The sequence below is a fragment of the Phoca vitulina genome, unplaced genomic scaffold (genome assembly GCF_004348235.1).
Source record: "Phoca vitulina isolate PV1807 unplaced genomic scaffold, GSC_HSeal_1.0 scaffold20, whole genome shotgun sequence".
Lineage (NCBI taxonomy): Eukaryota > Metazoa > Chordata > Mammalia > Carnivora > Phocidae > Phoca > Phoca vitulina.
This window is the reverse complement of record NW_022589723.1, coordinates 41,023,991-41,040,035: the sequence shown is the minus strand read 5'-3', so window position 1 is coordinate 41,040,035 and position 16,045 is coordinate 41,023,991. Positions and strand designations below refer to the sequence as shown.

Here is a 16,045-nt window from a genome sequence, read left to right as displayed (position 1 = left end):
TCCTTGTGTTGTAATTTATTTATTTCAACTATTTTTCTTAATACAAGCATTTATAGCATAAATTTCACTCTAACATCTGCTTTTGCCACATCCCATAGGTTGTAGAATATTGTTTTCTTTTTTTTTTTTGAGACATATTTTGATTTACCACTTGATTTCTTATTTGGCCCACTGCTTGTGCAGCAGTGTGTTGTTTAATATTTACATATTAAATATTTAATATTTACATTGTAAAAAATAAAAAATTTGAAAAAAAAATGAAAAAAATAAATACCATAAAATATTATGCAGCCAATAAGAAGAAATGGAATATGCATAATAAAAAAAAAAAAAAAGAACTTGGAATACTTCCAAATAAAAAAGCAGTGTAACATTTTATTCCCCACTCATTTGGTTATATGTCACTTTTCTATCACTGTTATTTACATCGTGTTTATTTAAATGAAATTTAATTAACACAGTTCAAAATCCTTTAACTTTCAAAATAAAAGTTAAAATCTTTTTTTTTGCTTAATATATTTAAATTTTAAATAAATTGGGTGTGTATCTCCACATATATAGAATACCATACAAACAGAGCAATTTAAGTCAAATATATTCATAAATTTATGTCGGTCTAATACTTCATTAATCTAATACAGTATAACATACTGTATGGGAACAGGGATAATATAAAAGCTCTCATTAATTCAGTTTAAAAGAAAATTTCAGTTAAATGGGGGAACCTTAAAAAATATACATATATACCTTGAACATTTTATTTCAATTTAAAAACTCCTATCTTTTAATAATATAAATGTGCATTAATTTGTCAATCTATTGACACAGACATAACCAAAACAGGCTTTTTCTTTGTGTACATTTCTTACATGAACCATGACCACAAGTATAATGCCTCATCGGCAATATCCAATTTCGGTTTCTTTAAAATGAAGTGAGAATTTAGTGACACCTATTAAACATTCTAAGGGTATAATCCTCCTCAACTTTAACAATATTTTTCCCAATCTTTTGACAGCAAAACTTTAATAGTTCACCTTTATCAAAGCTTTCTAACAACTTGTCTTAAGTTTTCACAGAAACAGTGATTCTTTTTGTACTCATATTTAACCGATTTAATATTTAAATTATGAGTTAAATAATGAAGACAAAGCAAGTTTGGTGACTATATATTCTGAGTAAACACTTAACCAGTAAGAGGAAAGTGAGTAGATATATTAAAAGGTAGCCTATGAAGAACCACAATTTTCAGCACACTGAAAAAAAGTAGGTTTTACAATGATAATAAAGAATGCCATTTAATCCAATAATATGATTAGATGGAGATCAGTACAAGAACTTTTACCATGCATGCATTAAAGGCTTCCAATGTTAAAAGAAAACAAGCATTATACAACATTCTGAACCACAGACCAATGGACTACATTATATAAGTACATCCCTTAAAATGGTGCTTGAATATACAGTTACTTGGTTTTGTTTGCTTATATATCTTTCTCCTATTCCACTGGTTCTACTCAGTAACCTTAATGAGCTTTTACTAAGTGCCAGGTACAATGTTAGGTGCTTGGGATACAGAAGATATGACAAGGATATTGCGTTAAAGAAGATTATAGTACAAGTACAAAAAAGAAACATTAAAAAAATTATAATACATCGCAAATATAATAATAATACAAATAGATGCAAGACTCAGTAGTAACAAGAGATGACGATGACTGTGACGTGGTCGGGGAGGGGATAAAAAACAGTCAAGAAAGGTTAGGTTTTTGTTTTTTAAGATTTTATTTATTTGACAGAGAGAAAGAGAGAGAGAGAGAGCACAAGCAGGGGGAGGGGCAGAAGGAGAGGGAGAAGCAGACTCCCTGCCGAGCAAGGAGCCCGACGTGGAGCTTGATCCCAGGACCCTGGGATCATGACCTGAGCCGAAGGCAGATGCTCAACTGATGAGCCACCCAGGCACCCCAAGAGAGGTTAGGTTTTAACACAGGAAAGAGAAATGACCAAGTAAACTACTTACCACCCCTCCAATTACACATACAATATTTAGATTCGCTCTGAAGAATTAAGAGTCCAAACAAAACTATGTCTTAAAAACAAATTTCCCCAGGGACATTTAAGGACAACAACAGTGATGACTGTTTAACATTATAGCTGCCAGAAGTGACAGTAACATTTGGGGCAAACGAGGAGCTGACTAAAAAACTTTAAAGGAAAATCTGGAGAATGGAATGGCCACAGGGGGCTTTGAAAAGCTCCTACATGTTCCTGGAAATCAAGAAGGCCACACATATGTACAGGGTTCTGTGCATGCCCCAGAAAGATCTGAGAAGGCCCTAACACCTCACTTCTGACTGACCTTGAGGCTCTGAGGAAGCAGGAAATGAATGCTAGAGCACTGAAGGTATGTACAACACATACACAGGACTAGGAACCTTCTGTGAAATCAAGCAGAAACTTTAGTGACTACACATGACAAAGAAAAAAGACTTCAGAAAACTAGTTCAAGAGAGTTTTTGAACAGTAACAATATCACCACCACCAAACCCACAACAACAAATCCTGAAGAGGTAGCAATCTGATCTCCAAAGCTGCCACATTATTTAAAATATCCAGTTTCAACAAAAAAAGTCACAAGACATGCAAATAAACAGGAAGGTATGACACATTCATACACACATAAAAGAACAGTAATTGAAACTGTCCTCAAGGAAACCCAGATGCTGGGCTTACTAGACAGACTTTAAATCAGGTACTATAATTATCTTCAAAGAATATCGAAGAACAAAAGAAAATTGTGTCTAAAAAACTAAAGTATGCAAACAATGTTTCACCAACTATAGTATCAATAAAGAGAAAGTAAATATAAAAAAGTACTACATAGATACTCTGAGTTGAAAAATACAATAACTGCAATGAAAAATTCACCAAAGGGGCTCAACAGCAGATTTGAGCTAACAAAATAAAGAATCAGCAAACTTGAAGAGAGGACAATTGAGATTATCTGAGAAACAGAATGAAAAAAGAATGCAGAAAAACAGACCCTCAAAGACCTGTGGAACACAGCCCCAAGTACCAACATAGGTATAGGGAGATTCCCAGGAAAGAAAAAGGTGCAAAAAGGATATTTGCAGAAATGGACAAAAACGTCCCAAATTTGATGAAAAACATTCACCTATACATCCAAAAGTTTCAGTGACTCTAAATAGGATAAACTCAGAGATCCACACCTAGATACATCACAGTCAAACTATCCAAACACAAAGATAAAACCATGAAAGAAGCAAGAGAAAAGTGAGGCATCTCAAAATGAATCCCTAATAAGAGTAACAGTTGCTTTCTCATCAGAAACCATGGGAGTCAGAAGGAAGTGAGAGGGGGCGCCTGGGTGGCACAGTCAGTTAAGCACCCAACCCTTGGTTTCAGCTCAGGTCATGATCTCAGGGTCGTGAGATTGAGCCCCAAGTCAGGCTCTGCAGTCTGCTTGAGATTCTCTCTCCTTCTGCCCCTCCTGCTCATTCTTTCTCAAATAAATAAATGTCTTTAAAAAAAAAAAAGAAATTTAAAAAAATTTTAAATTAAAAAAAAAATTTTTTTTAATTAAGAAGGAAGTGAGAGGACCTATTCAAAGTCCTGAAACAAAAAGACTTTCAACCAAGAATTCTATGCACTATACAAAACTATTCTTCCAAAACTGAAGGACAAATGAAGATATTCTCAGAAAAACAAAAACTGAGAAAAACTGTCAGTAGCAGACCTGCCAACAAGACATACTAAAGGGAGTCCTTCAGGCTGAAATGAGAGGACACTACACAATAACTTGAATCCGCATGAAGATATAAAGAACACTAGTAAAAGTAACTACATAGGTAAATACAAAAAAATATATAAATGTATTTTTTGTTTATAACTTTTTTCTATCTGATTTAAAATATAACTGCATAAAACAATAATTATAAAACTGCATTGAGCCTGTACACATGGGGTAGAGCCAGCCAGGAGGCAGGAGAGGCCAGAGCTGTCGTTCTGGGCAGCCCACTCGAGGATGGCTCCCAGTCTTCCGGAAAGCGCTCGGCTTGGGGAAAGCAAACCCTCGCCCTGCTCCTTTTCAATTGAGAGCATTTTAGGATTGGACCAGAAGAAAGACTGTGTTCCTTCAGTGAAACCCCACAGGCCGCAGGCAGACACCTGCAGCTCCTCAGGGAAAGATGTTAACCTATGTGTGCATATCCCGAGCCTTCCTAATGGGGTCTCATTCCCTTGTACTGTGGATCACCCAGTACCAGAAGAAAGATTTTTGAAATACGAAAATTACTTTTCAGCCTCAGAAAGACTGTCTTTGAAAAGAGAGCTGAGTTGGTATAGAGGCCGGAGACCCAGAACTGCTTTTAGTCAAAACCAGATTACGTGTTGGAAAACGTCTTTAGAGTTAACTGCTACCCAGGCATTGGTATCAGAGAAGACTTAGCTCGAAAATTGAATCTAGAGGAAGACAGAATCCAGATCTGGTTCCAAAATCGGCGTGCAAAGCTGAAAAGGTCCCATAGAGAATCACAGTTTCTAATAGCGAAAAAAAATTTCAACACAAATCTCTTGGAATAGATAGAAAACTAAACACGTGAGATTATCTTACAATTGCAGAACATGAAGAATCAATGGAAATATCAAGTGTTAAAAACGTGATGTTTTCTTTTCTGCATTTAATCTAAGTGTTGTCATTTTTTCCCTAAAATATATTGTAAATATTTACTGTTATAACATGGTACCTATTATACTTGGCACTTTTAGTTACAATAAAGGCCTTTCCTATATATTTTAATAAAATTTTCATAAAAAGCCAGTTATTTTTTAAGTGAGCAAATTTAATCTAATTAATTAGTTCGCTAAAACTCATGACTAGGTGATTCCACAAGCTGGATTCAATTTACAAAATAATTCAAGTAAAATAATCTGAAGAATGGCACAAAGATCTGATCTGTTTCAATTACTTTTCTTCAAGTGCATTTTGAAACATGATTATTAGTTTCTCTTAATTTCTGGCATGAAGCAGTGAAAATTTCTCACCATCAATACAAATCCTTCTAGCATGCCAGTTTCAAGTTTGTTTGTTTTTTTTAAGCAAAATCATTATGGCAGGGTAGAGATAGAAAGGCATCAGTTGTCATATTCATATATATTATATTGCAAAAAGATTCAAATTGGAAATAAATGCAAATTTTTAAAATATTAAAAAAACTGCACTGATAGGATTACAATGCGTAAAGATATAATTTTCAGGACACTAACACAGCTTATGAAATATATTTAGATCTTTCATTGTGAAAGCAATTGCCAATTCATGTTATGAATCATTTAGCATGACATATGTTTATGGGTTTTAATTTTGGATCCTAATTATATTTGAATATATTACATTTCCTAAAAGCTAAATTTTACTCTCTTGGATTTTTTTTTTATTCAAACAATTTCAAACACAAACATATACATGGATTTTTTATAATGGAGTATCAGTTTTATAATACTATATTATCCACAGAAAATAATTTATTGTAATGCAAGCCTTAGTTTTTTTTAGTTCATCTCACCCAAAATTTAAGCTTCTTCGAGCATTTGATGTTACACTTATTCTATCTGTTGATGGACTTGGTATCACATGACGTCCTGGAGACATTTTCTTTACTTCCCAAGCCAAAGAAGTTGGTCTGTCAATTTAAGACATACAAGAGATTAAATTAACAGAGAAAAAAGAAAAAAACCTAGTATTTTTTCTTGGTTGTTAGTGGGTGAAAACATAATCAGGTCACAAATTTTCCTTAGAGCAGTGTTCACCAGAAAGTTACCATATTACCCAATAAGCAACACATATAATGCATGGTCCAGGACTTCCCACCCACTGTAGCACAGCAACATAACCCTACTTATCCAAAAAGGCCATGGGTTTACAAACACATGAGATATACTACTTACGTTTTAAAAGCCTTCACATACCCAGCTAAAAACACATTAAAAAGGCAATGGTACTAATTCAGTCTACTTATACAACTCAATTTGTGTCTGATGTCCTGGAAAACCAAGTGTGTAGAACAGAGATCAAGACAGAAAAACAGTTGTGAGGTTAAATGAAGAATACACAGGAAAATATGAAGTCTCCTTTCCTCTACATGAGAGTGGGAGCATAAACATTTCCTTGCTCTTTGCTGGGAAAGCTAACTTCTTCACTAGTCCCAGAACCTTGAAAGGATGCACAATCTTTACTAAACCGTTTTCCTGGGACACGTGGGTGGCTCAGTCCCACCTGGCTCCTTGCTCAGTGGGGAGCCTGCTTCTCCCTCTACCTGCTGCTCCCCCTGCTTGTGCGCTTTCTCTCTCGCTTTTTCTGACAAATAAATAAAATCCTAAAAAAAATAAAACATAAACTGTTTTCCTCAAGTAGCGTTTTCTCTATTCCTAATTGGCCTTAGTACGAACCTCTATAACTCCCCAGAATCTCCTTCCCTCTTACTTTCCATTCAATCTAGTGGTTGTGATTTTTTCTCACATTAAAAAGTGGTATTTGTTGGGGCACCTGCGTGGCTCAGTCAGTTAAGTATCTGACTCATGATTTCAGCTCAGGTCATGATCTCAGGGTTGTGAAATCAAGCCCTGCATCGGGCTCCACACTGCGCAATGAGCCTGCTTGAGATTCTCTCTCCCCACCTCTTTGCCCCTCCCCAAACTCTTTCTCTCCCTCTCTAAAAAAAAAAAAGTCATATTTGTTGTCAGAAAACAAGAAAATGCAGATAAAAGATTATCCAAATCAAATCTAAAGCTTTTGACAATTTGTCAAATCACCTTTCAGAAAGCTTCTAACAAATCATACTTCTACTAGATGAAAAGTGCCCATTTCCGTTGAACCTTGCCAACAGTTAGGATCTTGTTTTAGAAATTTCAATGGCTCGTGAAAGAGATGGCATTGCTTGCAAAGTCTAAAAACATTACTACCTGGCACTTTATAGGAAAAGTTCGCTGACTCCTATGCTAGAGTTTCAGTCTTGTGAGGAGTTTTCTTTTTCTTTCTTCTTCCTTTTTTTTTTTTTTTTTTTTAAGATTTACTGATTTATTTAGTTATTTGGGGGGGAGCACACCAGCGGTGGGAGAGGCAGAGGGGGAGGGAGAGGGAGAATCTCTCAAATCACGAGTTCTTTTTCTTACAGAAATTTCAATAACAGTGTGTTTTTAAATTCATTAGCAAAAAATTTTTTTGTTGTTTTTAAAATTATATATTTTTATTAACATTACTAGTGAGGCTGAACTTTTTTTTACCAGCCATTTAAATTTCTTCTTGTGGGGGGGCAGTGCCTAGGTGGCTCAGTCGGTTAAGTGTCTGACTCTGGATTTCGGCTCAGGTCATACTCTCGGGGTCCTGAGATCAAGCCCTGACAGCTCCACGCTCAGTGGGGAGTCTGCTTCTCTCCCTCTCCTTCTGCCCTGCCCCCTGCTTGCGCTCAATCTCTCTCTCAAATAAATCTTTAAAAAATATATAAAATAGGGGCACCTGGGTGGCTCAGTCGTTAAGCGTCAGCCTTTGGCTCAGGTCATGATCCCAGGGTCCTGGGATCGAGCCCTGCGTCGGGCTCCCTGCTCAGTGGGAAGCCTGCTTCTCCCTCTCCTGCTCCCCCTGCTTGTGTTCCCTCTCTCACTGTGTCTCTCTCTGTTAAATAAATAAATAATCTTTAAAAAAAATAAAATATATAAAATAAAAAATAAATTTATTCTTTGGTATTTGCATGTTGGTAACTTTTGCCATTTTTTTCCACTGGGATTTTCATCATTTTCTAATGGATTTGAAATCATTTACTACTACTACTACTATTATTACTATTATGGCTACATATCCTTTGGCATAGATAACATAACTACTTAAATTTTAATTTTTCATGCAGAAAGGCATATTTTATTCCTATTAAATCAAGCCTATTAATACTTTCCTTTGTGGTTTCTGCCTTTGTCTTATAAAGTCCTTACCCACAATAAAAACATATAAATATTTATCTATATTTTCTTCTCTATGTACACTGCAGCTTTTACATTTAAATCTCAAATGAATTTTGATGCATGATTTGAGAAAAGTAAGATGGATAATGCCATCTACAGGGAATTTAAGGTTGCTTTCTATATCTAGGAGCTGCCTCAAGAAGCAAAGAGCAGATATGCTGATAACTGGTTAAGATAAAAAGAGATAAAAAGAGAAGTTTCAGGTGTGGTACCTGGACATGGTACCAGGACAGAGTTAACTAACTTGGACTTGGCCTCAGAATCTTTCTTAATACAATCCTCAACACAGCCACCGCTACCTGACTGAAGTTTATAAGCAGGCAAAAAAAATCTAGTTAGCTTCTTATGCATTGGTGGTGACATTATATAGACCCTTTTGGATACAAGAAACAGAAACTCAAGTTAAATTTAAAAAGAAAAGAAATAAAGATTTACTCTAAGGATAGAAACTATACAAGGTCAAGGACATCCAAGGTGGGGAAAAACTAGAATCAAGACTCATGAGGATTAGACCAAGAGGAAAGAGGCTTAAAAGCAACAATTTTAAGCTCTCAAAGACCACATGATTTCCTTCATCCCTGATTCTCTCTGTATATCTATTCCATTTTCTTTGAACCTGCTTTCTTCTGCTTATTTTCACAAGAACAATATAGCCACCAATCTCAAATTAGCATGATGATCCCTTAACTTGGTTCAACCCAGTGAAGGAATGTACCACCCCCAAATCTAATCACCTCTTCTCAGGGGTTAGGGTTAGGGTTTTAACTGCTTGGTACAAACATGGACTAGGCCTGACCCACCCAGGGACTGTGGGTAAAGCAAGTACCAAAAAAACCATATCAAAACTTGCCATTATGAGATGAGAAGTTAAGTCAGTCAGAGAAAGACAAATACCATATGATTTCACTCATATGTGGAATTTAAGAAACAAAACAGATGAACATAGGGGAAGGGAAGGACAAATAAAATAAGATGAAAACTGAGAGGGAGGCAAACCATAACAGATGCCAAACTCTAGGAAACAAACTGAGGGTTGCTGGGAGGGAGGTGGGTAGGGGGAAAGAGTAACTGGGTGATGAGCATTAAGGAGGGCACTTGATGTAATGAGCACTGGGTGTTACATGCGGTCACCTAAATTCTACCTCTGAAACAAAAAAAAAAAGAAAAGAAAAAAGAGGCAAAACAAAGGTTGGGGGAGACAAACCAAAATACAGATTCTTAACTATAGAGAACAGATGGCTATGACGGGGGTGAGGGGGGCACGAATGGGTGAAATAGGTGAAGGGGATTAAGAGTACACTTATTGTGATGAGCACAGAGAATGTACAGAATTGTTGAATCACTATACCGTATACCTGAAACTGATATAACACTGTATGTTAACTACATTGGAATTTAAAAACATTTTTTTTTCATTATGAGAAAAAAAAATGTTGAAAGGATCAACATATCATGGTTTCCCTGAATTTGGTTTCCTGGGGATCAAGCTTTCCTGGATTTGTCTCTTGGAATTCGTTCACTCCCCTGGATCCCCCATGGGGCTGATACAGATAGGACAAAAAACGTGTTCTCTACTGGACAATTCCACTTACAGAAATTGAACCACAGTTAAATCCAAGGGAAAGAGGCAGCCTAGGCCTGTTTTCTCTGGGTGAAAAGGTATGATTGTAGCTTCATGTGACTTGGCCTAGTCCACAAGGGCTCAGGTTTCACTTATCAGCATAATTAAATAATAAATTGTTCTTCTGCCTTTGCACATAACCAAAATAATATTAAGTCTAGTTGATCACCTATCTCTGGAATATCTCTCAACTCTCCCTGTTGCTACTATTCTAGTCTGAGCAGCCATAATCTATAAACTATACTGCTGCACCTCAACCTTCCCACACTACAGCCAGAAAGATCTTTTAAAATCACAATTCTGATATGTCACTTCCTTACTTAAAAATATTTTATGGCTCAAAATAAAGTCTAAAGTTTTTAACATGTCCACAGAACCCTACATGATCTGGTTCCAGCCTACTTCTCTAGGCTCATCTCATACTACTCTTCGCCTTGTTCTCTCCATTCCAGTCCTGCTAAACTCGAAATTCCTTTACTTAATGTGCTCTCTACTTCCAGGTTATCATATATACCATCGCCTCTACCTGGGGTTACTCTTTTACTCTTTGTCATGCCAACTACGACTTGATATTTCTTTCTCACTTAAATATGACCTCTTTGGGGAAGGCTTCCTGGATTCAGCAAACTGGTTGATCGTGCTTTTCCTTATATTCCCAAAGTACACTGTATTTTCATGACACTTTGTACATTGATAAGTATTTAACATCAATTTTTCCTGTGAATGCACTATATACTTCATGAGGATGGGGACTGTGTCTGTTCCCTTCTCCACAACAGTCCCAGAGCCTGGTGCATAGGACTCAGATGTTGTGTGGTGATTCCAAATGAAGGTTTCTCGAAGCAGATGAACATAGGGGGAACAGGGGGGAAGAGAGAGAGGCAGACCATAAAACAGACTCTTAACTACAGAGAACAAACTGAGGGTTCCTAGAGGGAAGGTGGGCAGGGGGATAGGTTAAATGGGTGATGGGATTAAGGAGGGCAATTGTGATAAGCACTGGGTATTATATGTAAGTGATGAATCACTAAATTCTACTCCTGAAACTAATATTACACTATATGTTAACTAAATGGAATTTAAATAAAAACTTGAAAGAAAAAAAAGTGAATGTTTCTAAAGTAACTTTGATCTCTCATTAGTCCCCTAATCAAAAATCATCAATTTTCCCCACTGACTACTACCTCAAGAAATACTATACGTTTCCCTACATTACTTTCACTTCACACATGCTCGGCACTTCAATAGCTATCTTAACTTACTCTCTTCATCTAAAAGGCCAACCACTTGTTAAAATCCATCACATCTTTTAAACACTTCTTCTGCATCCTCCATGAAATATTTCCTGATCTATTCCCTACAAGAGAGATGACCCTGTCCTGCCCTGAACACCTGCAATAGTTTTTTTGTGGTAATAAGTTCTATTTTACCCCACCCTTAGACTACAAATTCATGAGAGTAGTAAATGTATCATATTCAGCAATTAAATCTTTCTACTGGATAAAAGTACCTTGCACTAGGTAAGTACCCAATAATATCTGTTACTGAACTGAAGGAGAAACACAGCTCCCAACTTTTAGATTTTTACAAGTTTCAAGTTAAACTTAGGTCAAGGTCATTGTCAGTTTCAATTACTGCTTTTGAAACTGCTGGCTGCTTATAGACCAGAGTTCATTACCTGCTTTGAGCATCTGTCTTCTCTAGCTTTTCCTGAAGTTGAATCCAGTCAATCAATGCTTTGAAATCTCTTACATAGTTATCCAGCATCATTAGCACCTCCTAATTAAAACAAACAATAATCATTAAATTCCATTCTGATACTGAAAAGTTTTAAGAACAAACTTTAAACTGAAGGACTTGGGAATTAATAATTTTTACATTATACTCCTCATTGAGAAAGCAGCAAACCTACTGATTTAGTTTTTTGGGTCTTATTTTATTTTTATTCTCACTATATGGGAAGAAGTTAGTAAAGCTGAGAATCTAAGGATCAAGAGATAGTGCTGATATTCCTTCTCAAGCCCCCCCCCCATGACCATTCTTTTAATAAACCTTTTTTATTATTAAGTTTAATAAACAGTAAAATGCATAAAACAAATGTACAGATTAATTATTTCAAAGCAAAGACCCCTGCATCCATCCACCCAGAACAATTTTAGTCTCTAAAAGTTACCTGGTGTCCCCTCCTAATCACTACTCTATCCTTGCTCCAAGGCAACCACTGCTTTGACTTCTAATAGTTTAATTTTACCTGATTATGAAATTCATATAAATGAAATCATAGAGTATTTAGTATTTTGTGACTTCTTTTGTACTTTGGTTTACTAGGTTCATTCATATTGCAGAATGAACCTGCAATACATTTACTGTCATTCTCCAAGGTCACTACTGAAGAATATTTTATTGCATGCATATTTATTTAACCAATCTATAGTTTAAGAACATTGGGGTGATTTCCAAATTATATGCTGTTATTTATATACATGTCCTCTGCACATACGTATGCATTTCTGTGGAGGATAAGCCGAACAGTGAAAATACTGAGTCACAGGATGAGCATATGTTCTACTCTAGTATATAACACCAAACTGTTTTCCAAAGTGATTGCCACTCCCTACCAACAGTGTATATGAGTTCTCCTTGCTCCACACCCCCAACTACACTTCGTATTGTCCATTTGGGGTTTTTATTTTTAACCTGAGCCATTCTGGTTGATGTTGTGTAATGGCTTCATTTTTGTTTAATATGATGATTATTAATGATTTTCAGCCCTTTTTCATATGCTTATTAGCCATTCTCATTTTGTGAAGTGCCTATTCAAGACTCTAGCCCAAGTGCCTATTAAACACTCCTGCTTTTTTCTTTTTGATAGGAAGGAGTTCCTTACATCTTTTGGATATGGGCCTTATATGTGTTGTACACATATACTTGCCTTTTCACTTTCCTAACGGAATAGAATCTTTTGATGAACATAAATTCCTAATATTAAGGTAGTCTAACTTCTGACTCTTTTACCTAAGACTGATGCTATTTGTGTCATTTTTAAGCAATTATTTTCCTAACATAGGTCAGGAAGATATTCTCCAACATTACCTTTTAGAGCATGGGTCTTTTTCTGGAGTCTCTCCTCTGTTATCTTGATCTGTTTATTCTTGTGACAATACCAAACTAACTACACTGCTGTAGCTCTAAAATAAAACTCAAGGGGCGCCTGGGTGGCTCAGTCGGTTAATCATCCAACTCTTGATTTCAGCTCAGGTCATGATCTTAGGGTTGTAAGACCAAGCCCCACGACAGGCATGGTGCTGAGGCATGGAGCCTAAGATTCTCTCTCCCAGAGGAATTAGGATGGCAGATGTGTAAGGGACCCTAATTTTGTCTGGTCCCTGGAATTCGGCTAGATAGTTATCAAATCATTCTCAACACCTGCGAAATCAACTGGAGATGTGAGAAAAGAATTGCTGCAATTCTACAAATAGAATAGCAACCACCTTTCACAAGATAGGAGGTGCGAAGAAGTGAATCTGAGGTGATATATCTGAAGATAAACCACAGGGGGAGGGAACCTCCATAAGCCAGGTACTGGAAAGTGTTATAAGCAGGAGAGCACAAAATCAGAACTTTTAGAAGTCTGCCTGAAAGGTGCTCAGGCGGCAAAGTGGGGCAGAATCCTAGGTGGGACAGCATGGCCTCAAGATCCCCGGGGTCACAAAAAGAAAGGGGGCAGAGTTCCCAAGCACTGGAGCGGGGAAGCCAGCTAAAAACAGTGAGTCCAAGCACTGGCTTTCTGCTCAGTGTCGCCATAAACCACGAACCACTGTGAGGTTGGGCGACTGCTCTCTGAGCAGGGGTCCACTGAGAGGCAGACCCACAGGGAGAATCCCCTACCTCCCCTGGGAAGAACGGTGCAGGTGCACACCACAGGAGTCCGTAAACTTTGGAGACTCCAAACGGGGTCAGGGTCACCTACCTGAGATAAAAACGCTCAGTCACAGGCTGGGTGAACACAGAGTGTGGATGAAAATCAGGGAGACAAGAGTGATTAACTGCTTTTCTGTGAGGGCTCACTGAAGAGTGGGAGTGGGCCCTCAAACTTTCAGCTCTGGGGTTAGAGATCAGGGCACCACCATTTTCATTCCCCCCATTGGTGCTGAAAGCCTTCAGGCACCAAAATAGCCGCATAGTACAACCGGGGGCCACTTACACTGAGCCCAGACTGCTGGCAAAGGGGGGATGCAATTCTGCCAGGGCAATGACACCTGAGAATCAGCGCAATAGGCCCCTCCCCCAGAAGACCAGCAGAAACATCCAGCTAATCCCATGTTTACCCATCATAGAGAGATGCAAAACTCCAGCTCTTGGGGAAAACAGTATATAGCATTCATATTATTCTACAGTCTTTCAGTTTTATATTTTTTTCCTTTTCAGCTATTTTCTTATTTTATCAATTCTTTTTTTTAAGTCTTTTTTATTTTCATTTCTACATTTACATTTTATATATATTCCATGTTCATGGATTGGAAGAACAAATACTGCTGAAATGTCTATGCCACCCAGAGGGATCTACATGTTCAATGCAAACCCTATCAAAATACCACCAACATTTTTCAAAGAGCTAGAACAAACAATCCTAAGATTTGTATGGAACCAAAAACGACCCTGAATAGCCAAAGGAACGTTGAAAAAGAAAAGTAAAGCAGGAGGCATCACAATTCCCGACTTCAAGCTCTATTACAAAGCTGTATTCATCAAGACAGTATGGTACTGGCACAAACACAGACACACAGATCAATGGAACAGAATAGAGACCCCGGAAATGGACCCTCAATTCTATGGTCAACTAATCTTCGACCAAGCAGGAAAGCCAATGGATAAAAGACAGTCTCTTTAACAAATGGAAAGAATATCCAGTGGATAAAAGTCTCTTTAACACATGCAGAAAAATGAAACTGGACCATTTCCTTACACCATACCAAAAAATAGACTCAAAATGGATGAAAGACCTAAATGTGAGACAGGAATCCATCAAAGTCCTAGAGGAGAACACAGGCAGCAACCTCTTTGACCTCGGCCGCAGCAACTCCTTGCTAGACAAGTCTCTAAAGGCAAGGGAAAAAAAAGGCGAAAATGAACTATTGGGACTTTATCAAGATAAAAAGCTCTTGCACAGCAAAGGAAACAGTGGACAAAACCAAAAGACAGCCAACAGAATGGAAGAAGATATTTGCAAATGACGTATCAGATAAAGGGCTAGTATCCAAAATCTGTAAGAACTTATCAAGCTTAAATAAATTAAAATAAATAAAATAAATAAAATCTCAAAACCCAGTAGAGTAAATCCTCCAACTATATCTTTGACTGCAGGGTGGCCTAGGCTAATGCCAGCCCTTCACATTTCCATAAAAATTCAGAATCAGTTTCTCAATTTCCCAGGGGGAAAAAGGTAGAATTTTATTTGTAATTGCATTGATTCTATAGATCAACTAGAAGAAAACTGACATTTTTATAATATTGTCTTTTCTATTGTATGAAGAAATTTGTATATACTTATATGTATTTGTATTTTATTCAGTGTCTCTCAAAATGTATCACAGTTTTGTGTAGAGGTTTTGCACATCTTTTATTAGCTTTAGACCTAAGAATAAATGGTAGTTGCTTTAAATTTTTTTCATTTTCTGTTACTGTTGATGTTTATATTTTGAACTTGTATCCAGCAACTTTAACTAACTCAATACAACTAATAATTTCTCTTTAGATTCTTCTAGATTTTCTAAGTATATAAATGTAAATATGTCATCTGTGAATAACAACATATTTATTTATTTCTCTCCAAGACTTATATATTTTATATATTATTCTTGTCTTCCTATGTTGGCTAGGTTCTTAATTAAGTACAATGTTGAATAGAAATAAAGAAAGCAGACTCTGTCTCATTCCCAATTTCAGAAGAAAAGTTCTCAACATTTCACCATTAAGTATGATGTTTACATAGGTTTTTTGGAAGATTCTATCAGTAAGGATGTTCTCTTTTATTCTCAGTTTGCTAGTTATATCATGAATAGGTGCTGAATTTCATCAGATATTTTTCCTAAATCTATTGGGACAAACATATGATTTTTCATCTTTATCATCTAATTTGGTAAATACTAATTTCATACTGAAAGGTTAAAACCAACATTTCAGTACTAGAATGAACCTAATTTGATCGTGATGTATTGTCCGATATTTGAATCACCAGATTCAATGTATCAGTATTTGGTTTAGTATTTCTGCATCTGTACTCCTAAGTGGTCTATACTTTCCTTTCTCATAAAAGCTTTGGTTATCAAGATTATGCTGAAAAGAGCTGTCTCTTTTTCTATGTTCTAGAAAAGTTTGTGTAATACTGGC

General features: G+C 36.6%; 1 protein-coding gene and 1 pseudogene across 13 annotated transcripts in view; one reads left to right on the top strand and one right to left on the bottom strand.

Annotated features, from left to right (window-relative positions):
- SCAPER (S-phase cyclin A associated protein in the ER) overlaps positions 1–16,045 on the bottom strand; it is a 528,946-nt gene that overhangs the window by 429,683 nt on the left and 83,218 nt on the right. For 12 of the 13 annotated variants that reach the window (XM_032417309.1, XM_032417312.1, XM_032417306.1 and 9 more), the window contains 2 exons: positions 11,334–11,434; positions 5,586–5,702 (listed from right to left, as the gene is read on the bottom strand). In XM_032417309.1, coding sequence (XP_032273200.1) covers positions 5,586–5,702; positions 11,334–11,434 — 218 coding nt within the window. The remainder of the gene's footprint in view (positions 1–5,585; positions 5,703–11,333; positions 11,435–16,045) is intronic. The other variant, XM_032417318.1, reaches the window with a different exon arrangement.
- On the top strand, positions 3,963–5,566 carry LOC116640339 (annotated as a pseudogene).